General features: G+C 35.2%; 5 protein-coding genes and 1 long non-coding RNA gene across 7 annotated transcripts; 1 reads left to right on the forward strand and 5 right to left on the reverse strand.

Moving 5' to 3' along the window:
• Nucleotides 1-5: 5 nt before the first annotated feature.
• EMB2261 (Tetratricopeptide repeat (TPR)-like superfamily protein) lies at nucleotides 6-2,789 on the reverse strand. Its single transcript, NM_114776.4, has 2 exons — nucleotides 709-2,789; nucleotides 6-614 (listed from the first exon to the last, which is right to left on the reverse strand). Exons 1-2 carry the CDS (start codon nucleotides 2,777-2,779, stop codon nucleotides 133-135), a joined length of 2,553 nt encoding a protein of 850 aa, NP_190486.2. The 5' UTR covers nucleotides 2,780-2,789; the 3' UTR covers nucleotides 6-132.
• A 136-nt stretch (nucleotides 2,790-2,925) lies between these two features.
• On the forward strand, nucleotides 2,926-5,183 carry RID3 (Transducin/WD40 repeat-like superfamily protein). The gene is made up of 7 exons (NM_114777.4): nucleotides 2,926-3,192; nucleotides 3,270-3,517; nucleotides 3,602-3,749; nucleotides 3,906-4,093; nucleotides 4,338-4,465; nucleotides 4,566-4,816; nucleotides 4,904-5,183. The coding sequence occupies exons 1-7, from the start codon at nucleotides 2,989-2,991 to the stop codon at nucleotides 5,051-5,053; spliced, it is 1,317 nt and encodes a 438-aa protein (NP_190487.1). The 5' UTR covers nucleotides 2,926-2,988; the 3' UTR covers nucleotides 5,054-5,183.
• Nucleotides 4,070-4,360, reverse strand: AT3G08045. The gene has a single exon (NR_141379.1). It is a non-coding gene; the product is annotated as an other RNA (long non-coding RNA).
• Nucleotides 5,024-7,570, reverse strand: AT3G49190 (O-acyltransferase (WSD1-like) family protein). The gene is made up of 7 exons (NM_114778.4): nucleotides 7,349-7,570; nucleotides 6,576-7,181; nucleotides 6,409-6,475; nucleotides 6,203-6,303; nucleotides 5,901-6,110; nucleotides 5,544-5,681; nucleotides 5,024-5,406 (listed from the first exon to the last, which is right to left on the reverse strand). The coding sequence occupies exons 1-7, from the start codon at nucleotides 7,553-7,555 to the stop codon at nucleotides 5,167-5,169; spliced, it is 1,569 nt and encodes a 522-aa protein (NP_190488.1). The 5' UTR covers nucleotides 7,556-7,570; the 3' UTR covers nucleotides 5,024-5,166.
• An 877-nt stretch (nucleotides 7,571-8,447) lies between these two features.
• AT3G49200 (O-acyltransferase (WSD1-like) family protein) lies at nucleotides 8,448-10,825 on the reverse strand (the record flags this gene model as incomplete). The annotated part of the gene is made up of 7 exons (NM_114779.2): nucleotides 8,448-8,782; nucleotides 8,868-9,005; nucleotides 9,126-9,335; nucleotides 9,429-9,529; nucleotides 9,611-9,677; nucleotides 9,812-10,429; nucleotides 10,595-10,825. The coding sequence occupies 7 exons, from the start codon at nucleotides 10,823-10,825 to the stop codon at nucleotides 8,624-8,626; spliced, it is 1,524 nt and encodes a 507-aa protein (NP_190489.1). The 3' UTR covers nucleotides 8,448-8,623.
• A 397-nt stretch (nucleotides 10,826-11,222) lies between these two features.
• On the reverse strand, nucleotides 11,223-14,703 carry AT3G49210 (O-acyltransferase (WSD1-like) family protein). 2 transcript variants are annotated; one of them, NM_114780.5, is made up of 7 exons: nucleotides 14,110-14,703; nucleotides 12,585-13,208; nucleotides 12,393-12,459; nucleotides 12,195-12,316; nucleotides 11,889-12,098; nucleotides 11,643-11,780; nucleotides 11,223-11,559 (listed from the first exon to the last, which is right to left on the reverse strand). In NM_114780.5, the coding sequence occupies exons 1-7, from the start codon at nucleotides 14,338-14,340 to the stop codon at nucleotides 11,395-11,397; spliced, it is 1,557 nt and encodes a 518-aa protein (NP_190490.1). In that variant the 5' UTR covers nucleotides 14,341-14,703; the 3' UTR covers nucleotides 11,223-11,394. The 2 variants fall into 2 exon arrangements, with proteins under 2 accessions (NP_190490.1, NP_001326077.1); NM_001339403.1 differs by having other exon boundaries at nucleotides 11,227-11,559; nucleotides 11,643-12,098; nucleotides 14,110-14,520.
• Between the last annotated feature and the right edge of the window lie 2,062 nt (nucleotides 14,704-16,765).

Here is a 16,765-nt window from a genome sequence, read left to right on the forward strand (position 1 = left end):
TTAAATAAATTAGAATGCTTCTCTTTATTTATTTTTAAAAAGAACGATCACATTGAACCCAAAATCCTCAAGATTTAAAATAACATTGAATAGAAAAGCCTCATTTGTGTATCTAAATCTCAAAGTCACCATTCACCAATAATCATTACAAGAACATTTCCCATCTTTAAAATGATGAAAACGATTCAAATCCCTCAACACAATCTCTCTACCAGAGACTGTCGATATATATTTCATCGCGTTATGGCAATCTCCGCAGACCCGTAAGTTCTTGAACACCCTAACCGGTCTAGATTTCGACGTGCTTATAAGCCCAAACGCAACCGCAATTTTCTCGCTGTGCTGATATAGTAACCTCTCCTTCTCCGCCTCATCATTCTCCTCCTCTAGCTTGTGAAGAACAAGATCCGTATCAGGAACATATCCGCAGCGTTTTATTTCTGTAATTAACCGATCCAATTCATCATATATTTGGTGAGCATTCGGGTGAGCTGTATCACCTACGTAGAACTTATGAATTTTATCTCCCACTTCTATCCAACTGCAACCTCCTTCTTTAACCAAGTTTCTCTCTTTCATCTTCCTCCTCATCTCCGTAGATTCTTCCCATTTCCCTACATAGAAATATTCAACAAAGTGTCACTTTCACACAAGGTAGATCAGTAGAAGAAAGAGTTTTATCTGATTGTGTTTGAATTATATAGATACCTGCACAAGCGTATATGTTTGAGAGCTGTATATAAGCTGCAGGCTCATTCGGATCAAGTTCTAAGATCTTCCTCGCAGCCAACTTTCCGAGTTCTGTGTTACTGTGAACTCTGCAAGCTCCAAGAAACGTACGCCATACTAAAACATCGGCTTGGAAGGGCATTGTGTTAATGAACTCAAATGCGTCTGTGAGAAGCCCGGCTCGACATAGAAGATCAACCATACAAGCATAGTGTTCCATCTTAGGTTTGATCTTGTGGTCTTCATACATTGAATTGAAATGTCTCCATCCTTCGGAGACCAAACCAACATGGCTGCATGCCGATAAGATTGCAACATAAGTGACCTCATTTGGCTTCACCCCTTCTTCTATCATTTGGTTGAATGTTTCGAGTACCCTTATAGCGAATCCGTGTTTAGCGAAACCTGTGATCATTGAAGTCCACGAGATGACATTACGATTTTCCATAAAATTGAAGACTCGGGAAGCTGTGTCAATGCTTCCACATTTGGAATACATAGAGATCAAAGCATTGCAGACGGGTTGATTGCACGAGAGCCCGAGTTTAACCACCTGAGAATGGATTTGCTCGCCTTTTCTTATTGAACCAACATTTGCAACTCCACTCAACAAGCTAGCAAATGTGAAAGCGCTAACACCTAATTCTCTCTCAGTGATCTCACTTAAAAGCTTAAATGCTTGCTCAAAATTCAAGTTCCTGCATGTTCCGTCAAGAAATGTATTATACGAAACCAAGTTCTTCTCAGAAAGTGACTCAAAAGCTCTCTGAGCATCTTCCATCCTGTCAGATTTAACAAACATGCTGATAACCGAGTTTGCAACACTGCTATTCGAAGCAAGCCCTCTTTTGAAAGCTTGACCAAGAACCTGTTTACCTACCCGTGGATCCGAAAGATTTCCACACGCCTTGAATGCACTCGAGAAAGTGAAATGATTTGGCTCAACATGACCTTGCGTTATCATTTCACTAAAGAGATTAATAGCCTCTGTAGCGAGATTACAGTTTTTCATATAACCAGTGATCAATGCCGTCCACGACATAACACTATGATCCTCCATTCTATCAAACACCTTCCTGCAATCATCTACCGAACCATCCGCAGAACATTTCGCATACATATCAACTAAACTACATTCAACATCATCCACAAGCCCTGATCTAATAGCCCAAGAATGCAACTGCTTTCCCAAAGACAAGTTCTCCAACTCAGCACAAGCCGAAAACACAGAGCTTAGTGTGAACTTATCTGATTCAAATCCACTTAAAACCATATCCAAGAAAAACCTAATCGCTTCCCTAGGAAACCCCATCTGCATACACCGAGTAATCATCAAAGTCCAAGTAACAACATTTAGTTCAGACATTTTATCAAACACCTTATACGCATTCTCAAAGCTATTCTCTCCTTTCACAAACATGTCAATCAAAGAACAACCCACACACACATCAGATTCAAAATGCCCAGTCTTCATCAAAAACCCTAAAGTCACTCTCCCAACTCCAACAAAATCCGAATTCGAACAAGCTCGTATCACCGCCGTGTAACAATAATCATTAGGCACCAAACCTAACTCCAGAAACTCAACAAAAACCTTAATTGCATCTAATTCTCTTCCGTTGTTACCGTAACAAGCCATCATCGCACTCCACGAAACAACATCTCGCTTACCAAATCTTCTCATAGTCTCAAACACATCTTCAGCTTTCGCCGAATCTCCAGATTTCGAATACAAGCTAATCAACGAATTGTAGAGAACCGAATCAGGCTCGATATCAAACTCGATTAATCGAGCGTGTACGAGTTTCCCGAGACGAAAATCGCGTGCTCGGATACAAGATTTGAGAAGTGAAGAGAAAGTGACTGAGTCCATAGGACGAATCCCATCACGAGCCATGAGATCAAGAGCTGAAACCGCTCCACGAAGATCTCCGGCATTGAGATGACGGAGAATCAAACGGTCGGCGACGTTGATCCGATTTGAAACGGACGGTTGAGATTTAATCGGAAGTTTGGCGGGAGATGGAAACGAAAAGCTTATCATCGCCATTGTTCTCCAATCTAAACGATCCGTTACTGTTAATTATCAATATCACACAAAATTTACATTATAGTCCCTTAAGTTTGTGGAAATTATCAATAAGACACAAAACTATTAATTTATCAAATTACATACATAGTTCATAAACCCTAATTTATAGATATCACAAAACCCAGACTTGGAATCAGTTTCTCTTTACTTCCCTCTTTCTCTGAGCTATGGAGATTACTGTAATCGCTTCTTCCTCAATCGATGAAGGAATTGGAAGTTGGGATCTCAAAACCGGGACAGAGCAGCTTCAATTCAAGCCGTGTGCTTCTCCGGCGCATGGTCTCACCGCCGTCGGCGAAAAATTTCTCGCCTCCTCTCAGCTCTCGGCGAGAAATACTTCTGGCTCGATTTTTTACTGGTCTTGGACTAAGGTCTCATTCTCAAACTTGAAATCACTGTTTTTTTGTTCTCTTTGGATAGAAAGTTTGAAACTTGTTTTGAATTGTAGCCTCAAGCTGAAGTGAAGAGCTACCCAGTGGAACCAATAAAGGCTCTTGCAGCAAACAATGAAGGAACTTACTTAGTTGGTGGTGGAATCTCTGGAGATATTTACCTTTGGGAGGTTGCGACTGGGAAGTTGCTTAAGAAGTGGCATGGTCATTATCGTTCAGTAACATGTTTGGTGTTCTCTGGAGATGATTCTTTGTTGGTTTCTGGATCTCAAGATGGGTCTATTAGAGTTTGGTCTCTTATAAGGTTAAAACTTTGTGTATTATCATGCTTGTTTTTTTGCAAGGCATTGTCTTTTATTCTGATTCTTTGCTCTTTGTGGTTAGTTAGGCTATTTGATGATTTCCAGAGGCAGCAAGGGAACACTCTTTATGAACACAATTTTAATGAGCATACAATGTCTGTAACTGATATTGTTATAGACTATGGAGGCTGCAATGCTGTGATAATTTCCTCTTCAGAAGATCGGACTTGCAAGGTACTTATTTGGATCACTAATGTTATGCATTTGTTAACTGCAATGAAAGTTTAGCTCTTGTATTGTTAATGAGATTCATTTTGATATAGCTGAGAAATAGAACCTGATATAGCTTTTTTATTTGATGACCTTGGTTGGATTTGTAAATCCATATAGGTTTGGAGCTTGTCAAGAGGGAAATTGTTGAAAAATATCATTTTTCCTTCAGTCATCAATGCACTCGCATTGGACCCTGGAGGGTGTGTGTTCTATGCTGGTGCCAGAGACAGCAAAATCTATATCGGTGCCATTAATGCCACAAGTGAATACGGGACACAAGTTCTTGGTTCAGTATCTGAAAAAGGGTACTAACCGTTCCCTATATTTCAATCGTTGTCAACAATCCTAGTCAATATTCTTCTTACTTTTAACATCTTCTAAATCATAATACATGTATTTGAACTGGAGCTTGTAGTAATTCTTGACTAAGATGGTATTTATGAGATCTTTTATATATTTGAACATTAGCTAGTAGTAATCTATTTGACTGCTGTGGCTGTTTGACTGTCTAAGTTAATCTCTATTGATCAATAATTTTTGTCTGAACAGCAAAGCTATTACTTGCTTAGCATATTGTGCAGACGGAAACCTTTTGATATCTGGATCAGAAGATGGTGTGGTTTGTGTTTGGGATCCCAAATCACTTCGCCATGTTCGTACTCTCATCCATGCAAAAGGTATATTTGCTAGCACTTTCTTCTGTTTGAGTTTTACTTCTACAAAATGAATAAGTCAATTTAACAACCCTTTCTTGCTTTTCAAACTTTTTTCTTACAGGTTCTAGAAAAGGTCCTGTGAACAATATTCAAATTGTTAGAAAAACGATTGTTGCTAATTCCAACAAAACCCAAGTTTCCTGGAAAAGTCGTGGGGCTTTAATCCCACCGCCTTTGGAAAAATATGAAAGACCAGTAGAAGATACTATGGATGGTATCGTTACGGTTGATCCGCCGCCATTTTCTGATGTTCCTGTTTACTCTTCTTTCCTCAGTGCTGACCTTATTGACGAGCAAGTTAAAGAACTTCAGGTTTGTGTTTCCTCACTGTCTACAGTAAACAGTTTTGGTAAAAATGACTCAAAACATAATATTTTCTCGGTTTGTTTGTTGTTTCAGCAACAAGGCTCTGCAGCAACAGAGATGGAAATGGAAAGACTGAAACTTGAATACAAAAGATCTTTACAGATGAATGAACAATGGCAGAAGAACTATGAGAATTTGCTTCAAGTGGTTATGGAAGAAGAACAAATCGGTGGTACCAATTGAAAGCTTTTTATTGTTGTTTCTACACATTTTTGGAATTACATTAAGAGATATTGTCAAGTGGCATATGAAGTCGTCACTAAAGATATGTTTTATCAAGATCCCAAATTTAGGTATCATAGCATTCTGTAAAGTAGCCCAGCGATTTGGTAAAGTAGCCAAGCCACTCTATTGTGGAGAATCCTGAGATAATCCCACAAACGGAGAGACTCTCTTTTTGTGACAGCGGCTTTAATGCTTCGGAGAGATTCTTCCCAGTCGTCACAAAGCCGATGAGGATCACTTATCACCGTTGGATCTACGATTAGTGTAATTGTCATCTTATTCATATAACTTTGACAATGTATCGTCAACGCCTAATCAAATTGAACAACAAAAAAAAGATTTACATTTCATTAGATAGACATAACAAAAGGAAAAAATAGAACAATGAAGTTTGTGGAATCATCATTTTATCAACTTTTATGAACAATGATAAAAATAAGCAACTTACATGGGGATGGCCATAAGCACTTGAGGCAAAGTAAGTGATGGGATGTCCATAGAAGCTAACTTCTTCAACGGGACCAACCATGTTCGAAAACGTCATCGTTGTGTTTGACACCATTCTGTTTATTATACTAGCCGCCACCTGCAAATTAATTACAAATTAGTCAATAATCATCATAACCAAAGTAGTGTCAACTATATCAACTAAAACTATTTGATCGTGTTGCTTTTAATTTTAATGAAAATGACAATATGTAATGTACCTCTTCTTATATGTAATAAATTATTATTTTTTCTGAAATCAAGCTTTCTCGTCTATACTAAACATATATAAGATGGGTTAGTTCTTATTTAAAATGACCTTGATTCCAAGCAATTTGACAATGATTCTACAGAATATGTATGTTAGCATTGCGCCGTATGAATTCTTCTTTCGACTGATGGTCTTCTGAGCTATTTCAAGATGTTCCAATGGGTCATCGCGTAATGCGATAGAAAACGGAAATACTACATAGCCGAACCAATTTCCCCACCTACATTTAGACCCTTTCTCCATCATATCTGCTAGATCCTGTTTTAAAACAAAAATAAATTTAAATTTCACTGATGATTAAGTACACTTAACTTGTAATCAAATAAGTCATTAACTTTATGTGAATTTACCTGGATTCCAGTTGTTGGTCGTAAGTTTACAAGCAGAGCTGATCTTAGCCTTATTCTCTTAGGCAGCTTTTTTTGCTTCCTATTTTTAGTTTCTTCTTCTCCTATTAGTTTATCATGAAATTATTGAATTGTACACGTTAATAATGGGCAATATTTATTAACATATATACATGAAAATAGATAGGATCGAGTATAATTTTAATTACCGTATCTTCTCGCAAGGTATCGCGAGAGACCAGCTTGGGTTACTCCAAGTACAACATCGTTGATAGTCTATCGAACCAAAATATATAAGATACTCATAATCTTCTGTTTTTAATATGTACTGTATATATAAATATGTAAACGAAGAGAGTCTAAGGAGAAATCTAACCATGTTCATTGCGTTCTTGGTTAGCTTGATATCGTCAAGGCTCACAGTACGATGAACCAAACGCAGCTGTTTACTCTTCGTTGACAGGAAATCACCTTTGATGGGTGTCTCGGTGTCCTTAACGAACAATGTCGTAACAATAAACTCCAAAGCATCACAAACCGTGTTTAAACCCAAGATAACCGCCGTCCAAATAACCTTAACCAACCACAACAACCGGGAATCACTTCTTGAACCGGTTGTCAACAGGGATGACCTTGATGACGACCGGTACTGGTACGGAAGACTAGGAAGCTCATCGGGATTTGATGTTTTACGCATACAAGCGAGGACAAGAGACATGATTGACATGCCATCACCAACCGAGTGATGGATCTTTAAAACGGCGACGTTTTCAGCGTCTGAGGTTTTCAAGTCGAGTAGGTGAAGCTCCCATAACGGCCTCGAGGTGTCCAACGGGATCTTCATGAGGTCAGAAACGTAATCTTCGAGAAATGCGTTTGAGTTCTCTATGTTTTGGGGTTTGATTTTGGGTACGATGAAGTGATCCTCGACGACCACGTTTGTCCGAACCCATCTTTGGTTTTGTCCATTCTCATCGGTCACCTTCAAGTAATTATATATTTTTGGTAAATGTTAATTGTTAGGAATCTTACAATCATTTTATCTAGTATATAAAATAATTCAGTCATTGTCACTTATGGATTGAACATTTAGAGTAAGATTTATTTAAACACAATGTAAATTTGAAATTTTGAAGGTAGTCGACTTACCAATTTACTTGAGAAACGAGGATGCCTGATAAAACTTTCCTTAAAGCCTCTGATAAACACACATGGATCGAGCTTACTCTTAAAACCAATCACTGATATGATGTTGCAGTTAAACTCTGGCGCGTGAAACAGACGCGCCGCCGGGCTAAGTGGTTGCTCCTCTTCCTTCTCGTCCCCTGATATGTGTGGTCGTGTCTCAATCTCCATTATTTTTTGTTCAATGTTTCTATCTCTCAAACTATAAAGCCTATCTTTTTATAGCCCCCATGCTTATGCGGTACCATTTCTTACGTGTATAACATGGAAAATTTAAATTTACTCTTTTGTTTACTTCTTAGTTACGTTGAAATTGAAGTAATCAACAAATGCGTTGCTCATACAAAAAGTTAGACAAAGATAGAAAAATGCATATCATTACAATGGCGAACAACTTAACTGCACTAGGCGGATATATATGAATATCATTGGAGAAAGTATTTAAATTTTTTTGCATTCCACATTTAGTAAACAATATTCTTTTAACCAATCATATCAGTGAACCAAAAAAAAACGTTTCCATTAGTAGTTTATCGGTGACATGATGCGTTAATGCATTTAGTTTTTCATTCACGTCATGTACTGACGTACATAAGTATTTGTACGTTGATCGAAAAGTCAAATATGAAAACATGTGACATGTGTATTTGATCGAAAAGAAACATGTGGTGAATTTTTACACAAGAAACAACAGCTATTTTTTTGTTGTTCTCATCAATTCTTCATATTTTAGTGTTGTTTTGTTCTGATCAAATCTTCACATTCAAGTATTGCAACGCTACGCGCTTCTCATGCATGCATAGACTGATAGGCATACATATGGTTTCTAATTTTAAATAAATAAAAACGCATATGAATTGAGATTTTTTTTTCAACAGTAATTTTAGGACGTACAGATACTAAATAGTTTAAGACGGCAATACTAAGCGTCATAACTAAATTGTGATCTAATTGTCGTAATTAAAAGCAATCTTGTGACCAATGGAATTTTCATCTTGGTGCATATCAAGCCGCAGTGACAAAGTTATAAGTATTTAACAAGATATATTCGTGGTCGTGGACTGATGAAAACACATTCATTTCGTATTTAGTCAAAGATGAGAATACAAATGGAAGATGAAATTGTGAAATCCTAGAAATATGGTATCAAATTTGTCTGTTTTCAAGTTTTCATTTATTTTTTTTTGATAATTTTTTTTCTCTAAATCAAGAAAAAGAAAGGAAAAAAAAAAGCTAAATCTACTGAGTAGAAGTTCTTTCTTGAACAACAACTTTGATGCTTCTTAGAGATTCCTCCCAATCATCACATAGTTTATGAGGATCACTAATGACCGTTGGATCGACGGTTAAGGAAATCGTCAACTTGTTCATATAACTTTGAAAATGCATCGTCAACGCCTGATATAGATGGAACAATCAAATCCAAAACTTAGTGACTTAAACGAAAAATAAAAGAGAAAAATAAGATAAATTAAAATCTTACATGGGGATGACCATAAACACTTGGGGCTATGTAAGTAACGGTATGTCCATAGAAGCTAATTTCTTCAACAGGACCAACCAAATTTGAAAACGACATCGTTGTGTTTGACAATGCTCTGTTTAGTACATTTGCTGCCCTCTGCATTCATTCAAATTTGGTTTATCGAGTTTTTGTTAGCTGATTGAAACTTTTGTATTGGTATGACTTTTGTTAATTTTTGAACTATATTTAAAGGAGTAGTTATGTATAAAGATTAACCTGAACTCCAAGCGTGTTGAGAAGTATTTTCCCAACCACGAATGTAAGAACAGCTTCTAACGAGTTCTTCTTCCTGTCGATGGTCGACTTGGCTCTTCGGAGATGTTTCAACGGATCATCGCATAATGCGATAGAGAACGGAAAGATAATGTAGCCGATCCAATTTCCCCATCTACACTTTGATCCTTTAGTCATCATATCAGCTAGATCCTGTTTTTGACCAAAAACAAAACAAATAATTAAAAAATTTGTGATCGATTATATCCATATATCTACTATTCTTCTATATGATAATTAATTTACCTGGATTCCAGTAGTCGGTCTTAGGTTTACAAGCAGAGCTGCCCTTAGCCTTATTCCTTTAGGTATGTTACTTGAATTCCTCTTAGACTCTTCTTGTTCTCCTAATATATTTCATAACATATTTAAAATTCATGTTAGAGTAAAGTTTAATGCTCCTTAACAGAAAAATCATAAATATTTACCGTATCTTCTCTTCAAATACTGCGAGAGACCAGCCTGTGATACTCCAAGTACAACATCGTTGACAGTCTACTAACACGAAAATCAATGAAAGCAAGATTAATGAAATATCATATACGTCACATCTCTCAAATGTTGTAAAAAATTCGACATGTCAATATAAAATTGATTACTAACTTAAAATGTGTGGAGAATTATTTTACCATTTTCATGGCGTTCTTGATTAGCTTTATGTCATCAAGACTTACGGTACGATGAACCATACACATCCGTTTACCCTTGCTTAACTTGAAATCGCCTTTGATTGGTGTTTCAGTATCCTTAAGGAACAATGCCGTAGCAATAAACTCCAAAGCATCACAAACCGTATTCAAAACCAACAAAGCTGCCGACCATAGAACCATAACTAGCCAAAAGAACCGGGAATAACATCTTGAACTGGTTTTTAACGAGGATGATCCAGAAGACGGCCGGTTCTGGTATGGTAGACTCGGGAGCTCATTGGGGTTTGATGTTTTACGGGTGCACGCGAGGACTAGAGACATCATAGACATACCGTCGCCTAACGAGTGATGGATCCTTAAAACCGCGACGTTTTCAGCGTCCGAGGTTTTCAAGTCGAGTAAATGAACTTCCCATAACGGCTTGGAGGTGTCTAACGGGATCGTAGTGAGGTCGGAGACGTAACTCTCAAGAAAAACGTCTGCGTTTGCGTTCTCTATGTGTTGTGTTTGGATTTTTGGAATGATGACGTGATCCTCGACCACCACGTTTGTTCGAACCCATTTTTGTTCCTGTCTATTGTTGTTACAATTGTTCACCTTCAATAAAATTTATGCATGTTTATATCAAAACCATCGTCAAACATTGACAATTTGACTTAGTACAAAAATCTATATATTTGTGATCAAAGATAACAAAGTAAAAAACAAAAACTAATCACACACTAACATGTGAAAACTAAATCTATTAAGTGTGTGACTCACCAATTTACTGGAGAAACGAGGATGTCTCATCAAAGTTTGCTTAATTCCTTCGATAATCATATCAGGTTCGATCTTGTTCTTTAAACCAACCACCGAAATGATGTAGCAGTTAAACTCCGGTGCGTGAAATAGACGCGCCGCCGGACTAAGCGGTTGCTCCTCCTCTTCTACCTCCTTTTTCACTGTTGTTTCCGCTATTTGCCCTCGTCTTCGTCGTATCTTAATCTCCATTGTTTGGTTTTTGATCTTTGTTTTTTTCTCTAGTTCTTTCGACTCATAATATTTATGTCCAAAAAAAAAACTAATCTTTTGGAATGTTTTCTTACTCTTAATTCTTTTCTTTTTAAAAAAATATTTATTACTCTTTTCGCTCGCAAATTTTCCATCATATGTGTTACACGTCAAACTTTCCAATAGTATTCTTTTCGTTACTAAATTCACTTCACCAATAAGTAGCTTTTCTTATGATTAAGAATTTGATTTTTGGTTTATTCGGACATTATAAAAAATAGGTTTAAGTAGAACCGAATTTTATTTCAATTTGGTTTGAACATTCTAGTTTTGGTTTAGATTCGGGTTCGTTTTTAGATTAAACGATTCTAATGAAAATAATAACACTAACGTTATATTTTTTTAAAAACTTTTTTTGTATATTTAATGAAAATCCTAATTTTTATGAATTCTGATTAATTTGGATTTAGTTTGGTTAATCTAATGTAGACTTAATTTAAAATTAATCAGAATTCATAAAAAAAAAAGGTAGACTTAATTTGGACGAATAAAAAAAGAAAAGATTTGATTCAATCTAATGAGCGGGAGTCTCTTTCTTGCACAGCAGCTTTGATGCTTTGTAAAGATTTCTCCCAATCGTCAAGTAGTCGATGAGGATCACTTATGACCGTTGGATCTACAGTCAACGAAATCGTCATCTGGTTCATGTAACTCTGGAAATGCATCGTCAATGCCTAATCAAAGACCAATGAGATCGTCAAAACTTATGCACTTTTACAAGAAAAAGAGTTGATAATAAAAGAGTTGAAAAACTTACATGGGGATGGCCATACACACTTGGGGCCATGTAAGTAATGGGATGTCCATAGAAGCTGATTTCTTCAATAGGACCAATTAAATTTGAAAATGACATCGTAGTGTTTGACAATGCTCTATTTATTATCTTAGCTGCTACCTGTTTATATACATTTTAATTTATAAGATTGGACAGTACTATAAGGAAAAACAAAAATCAATGCTATGTTAGGTTTTGGTTTGATGCCATAAAATACTTGAAACTAACCTGAACTCCAAATGTTTTGAGAATGAATTTACCGGCGACGAACGTTAGGGCAGCTTCTAACGAATTTTTCTTGCGATCGATGATCCTTTTGGCTCTTCGGAGATGTTGTAACGGATCGTCGCGTAATCCGATAGAAAACGGAAAGACAATGTAGCCGATCCAATTTCCCCATCTACACGTAGATCCTTTAGCCATCATATCAGCTAGATCCTGTTTCAACCAATTATTGAAATTTTATACCAATAAATATATTATATGATCGTCGTCAAAACATAAATGAAGTGAAAATTAGGTCAATGAACTAACCTGGATTCCAGTGTTGGGTCTTAAGTTAACAAGTAGAGCTGATCGTAGCCTTATTCGTTTAGGCATATCAGTGGCTTTCCTTTTAGAATCTTGATCTTCTCCTACCTTCTTCTTCTTTTCTCCTATTAATCACAAGATTATTGAATTGCACTTGTTTAAAAAAACATGTCTATGTCATATATATACACACTTATTTACCATATCTTCTGTCCAAATATTGCGAGAGGCCAGCCTGACTGACTCCAAGTACTACATCGTTGACAGTCTACTAAACCAAAATAAATAATAATATCTAAACTGAAATCAAGCGTTGATTATAAACACAATATAGTGTTATATAGGAATATATCCACATTAATAAAATTTCATAAACGCAAAAAAAATTATTACCATCTTCATGGTATTCTTGATTAGCTTTATGTCGTCTAAGCTTACGGTACGATGGACCAAACACATCCGTTTACTCTTACTAAACCGGAAATCGCCTTTGATCGGTGTTTCAGTGTCCTTAAGGAACATTGTTGTAGCAATAAACTCCAAAGCATCGCAAACCGTATTCAAAACCAACATAATCGCCGACCATATAACCATAACTAACCATAAGAACCTGGAATCACCTCTTGAACCGGCCATTAGCCTGGAAGATCTAGACGACGACCGGTTCTGGTTCGGCAGACTCGGGAGCTCGTCAGGGTTTGATGTTTTACGCATACATGCAAGGACAAGGGCCATGAGAGACATACCGTCTCCTAAAGAGTGATGAAACTTCAAAACGGCAACGTTTTCGGCGTCTGAGGTTTTTAGATCGAGTAGGTGAAGCTGCCATAATGGCTTCGAGATGTCTAAAGGGACCGTCGTGAGGTTCGAGACGTAGGTCTCAAGAAACGCGTCTGCGTTTCCGTTCTCTATGTTTTGCGTTTGGATGTCGGATACAATGACGTGATCGGTAACGACCACGTTTGTCCGAACCCAACTTTGTGTTTGTCTTTTCTTGTTCCCAACGGATGTGCTCACCTTCAAGTTTTATTAAAAATAAATGTTAAAATTAATGGTAAGAAGCTCAAAAGTAAGATATACAAAATTAGACAAAAATGTACATATATGAAGAACACTTTTTCTTTCTTTGACAACATATTTATAGGGACAAGTACGTAAATATAAGTGGTCAAGAGAAAAACGATAGAGATATGTTAGGACTAAGATTAAAACAAACAGCTATTCAATATACATGAGCAAAATCCTTTGTATGTACGATCTTTTGATTAGCTACTTTCAAATGATAAATAATAATTTTTGCTAGTTTTAGGAAATATACTTAAATAATTTTATCATTTGGGTGGAATATTTTTGTACTATATTCTGCTAGATTTTTATAACAAAAAAGTAAAACTAATCATTCTCCCATTTTTGGAATGAAATCCGAAAGAATTATACATTTCATTGACCAAAAATATTTCACTGATCTTTGGATTTCTTTCTTCTTACTATTTTCTAATTCTAAATTGTTTCTTTTTTTCAATGTTTGATAATTTTCGAAAACGAAGATAAAAACAATGTTTGTTTCTTTAATTTCTGAAAATGAAATAGCCGGCAAATAAAAATAAACTTTTGAAAATGAAAATAAAAGCAAATATACAGAGTGGCTTATGCTCAACTATTGTGATTTGTGAACTGTGTGATATTGTAGCAAAATTAGAAAAAGAACCGCCCTAAAGATTATTGGTCAAAGAAACACGTCCAGTTCTCGACGATCACGCAACAACACCCAGAAAAGTCAATGAAACCATAAATACATCAAAGAGTTGAAAACATTAATCTATGTTTTATACATACGAGTTGATATTTTTTTTAATACATATAACTATATAATATTTAACCATGTTGTATTCATATGTACGAGTTAATTTGGACTCACCATTTTACTGGAGAAACGAGGATGTCTGATCAAAGTTTGCTTTAATCCTTCGATGATCACATCTGGATCGATCTTCTTCTTGATTCCAATAACAGAGATGACGTAGCAGTTAAACTCCGGTGCGTGAAACACACGCGCCGCCGGACTAAGCGGTTGCTCCTCCTCAACTTCTTCCTCGTCGTCTTTCCTCACGGATGTTTCTGATGTATCTCGTCGTGTCTTAATCTCCATGGTTTGCTGCTTAGTCTTTCTCTTTTATTTTCTTTCTCTCTTTCTTAAACTTTTAATATTCGCTTTCTTGATATATAGCCTCCAATTGTTCTATGCCACTTTCTTCTTTATATAACTTTTTGGATGTGTTGGATTATATCTAACCGAAAAAATTAGTAACTCGGACCCACAATCTTCACATAACGCAATAATGGACAAAACGTTTAGTAATATTAAAGTTTGATAGTAATAAACTAATAATTATATCTTATGACAAAATCTTTATAATTCTATTGTTTACTTAGATTATTTAAGAGTTAATTAACACAAATCTATTTCATATTTCAGTTATCATTATTTTTCAAAATTTACTACTTTTGCTATGTTAAAAATTCTACTAAATTCATATAATATTGAAATCAATATTTAAAAGAGTTTTTACAACAAAAAAAAACATCAAAATCGTCCATTTTTACAACTTTACTTTTCACGTCAATAAAATTCAAAATAAACCTATAAAATCCAAAATAATATGTAATTTAGCCACTTTTCGTTATTGGTAAATTTTAAAATTTGATAATCATATATCAAATCGAAACCCTCGAAATGATGAGTTCAACTATATCTTTAAAATTTTCAAACACAGATATATATAATCGTGAGAACGATTACAATATATGTAAAGTTACAAAAATGGACTATATATCATATTATTTTAGAGTTCATAAAATTATTTTATATATTTTGAATGTAAAAAGTAAAATTACAAAAACAAACGACGTTACGGTATTTTTGCACAAAACCTTATTTATAATTATACTTTTTTTTTTAGTATAGCATTTTGGTTTACTCCCACTTTAAAAAAAAACACAATGATCAACTTGATGATTCATCGATATCTAAACCCAACTTCTTTTACAAAATACGATGAAGATTATTAAATTTAGAAATATTTTATTATTTTTTTTACTCAAAATCATACTTCAATGTATAAGAATACTAAGAACCGTACAATAATTTGCCCTTTCTACCAATATTGTTAACCATGAGGGGTAGAAAGTACAAAATAGAGAGTACAAGTGGTTTGCAAATGTAACAATTAAATCAGCACATTCATTTTCTTGTCTTCCATTAAACCAAAAAGATGGTTTTAAGTGTCCGCTTCAAAAGTCTAGATTCTTATTTAAATAGCTCTTCATCCGCGACCACGCAAATAAATACCCAAAATTTACTTCTGGAATCCCTAAATTAACAAGACAAGATGAACTTACTGAAAATTTTAAAATATTAGGCACGAGAAAATTGGTAGTTAAACTTAATGTAGAAAAAAAAATAAGATGCTGAGAAAAGAATTTAATATTTTTTCTAGTGTTAGTTTATGTAGAACAAAAATAAAATGCCAGTTATTTTCTAATAAATAATAAAAGAAAGACGAAGACACATTCATTTCAATATCTAATTATGGTTTATTGGTCAATTTGCTGGTTGGCTGACGACAGATATACAATTTTAACTAGTAAATTATGAATTACTCCCGTGATGGAGTATAATGTATAGTTCTGATAATAATACGACCGTTACACAGAAGAAAAAATAACCCACAAAATTGACAACGTCGATAATATCCTGTTGTCTAGAATTGACAACGTCGACAATTGGCAACTGTGTGGACATATATTAATAACAATAACAGCAAGAAGATAAATTCATGGTCTAACACGGCACGGTGCCAGTGACGTGACGACCACAAATCAATAATAACATTCGCCATATAAACCAGTTCATCGACGTTTAGTCGTTTACCCACCATATATCAGCACCGCCTTTATATTTCACAACCATATATATTTAGTTTACATTTATGTATAGTTTTTCTCTCTGTTTTTTTTTTTTATAAAATAGTTTTCTCTATGTTATATAATACAAATTTCTTGAATTAGGGTGCAATAAACGACGTTATACGTTCCTAGTAAAATATGGATAAAAGGAAAGTAAGTTGATAAAGCCATACCCTTTCAAAATGTTTAAATACGTGTTTCTCAGTTTTATCTACTGATTTAGGTTTTATTAGTATTTCTATTTACTAGCAAGTTGATATGGGTTTCACTGTTATGTTTTTGATGGGACATTATCATTTTAGAGAAGTTTTAGCATGTTCAATGGTATGGCCCTGAGAGAGTCTCTTTTAAATTTTATACTAATAAATTTTGTGAATTTGTATAGTTTAGAGATTATGATGGGTCCTTATATTTTTTGGTGTCTAATAGTGGAATCTTAAATTGGGTCTCTTTGAGAAAAAAAATGTTGAAGATCAATTGATTTGAGAGAGATCAGAAGAAAAACAGAGAAGAGCAGCTCGAGAAAGAGATGGGAAAGGGAAAAAAAAATTGTTTTCTCAAACTCACGACCAATCAGGCCGTGACACGTCAAGTCCCTTTAGTTTCAC

Source organism: Arabidopsis thaliana, chromosome 3, assembly GCF_000001735.4.
Source record: "Arabidopsis thaliana chromosome 3, partial sequence".
NCBI lineage: Eukaryota > Viridiplantae > Streptophyta > Magnoliopsida > Brassicales > Brassicaceae > Arabidopsis > Arabidopsis thaliana.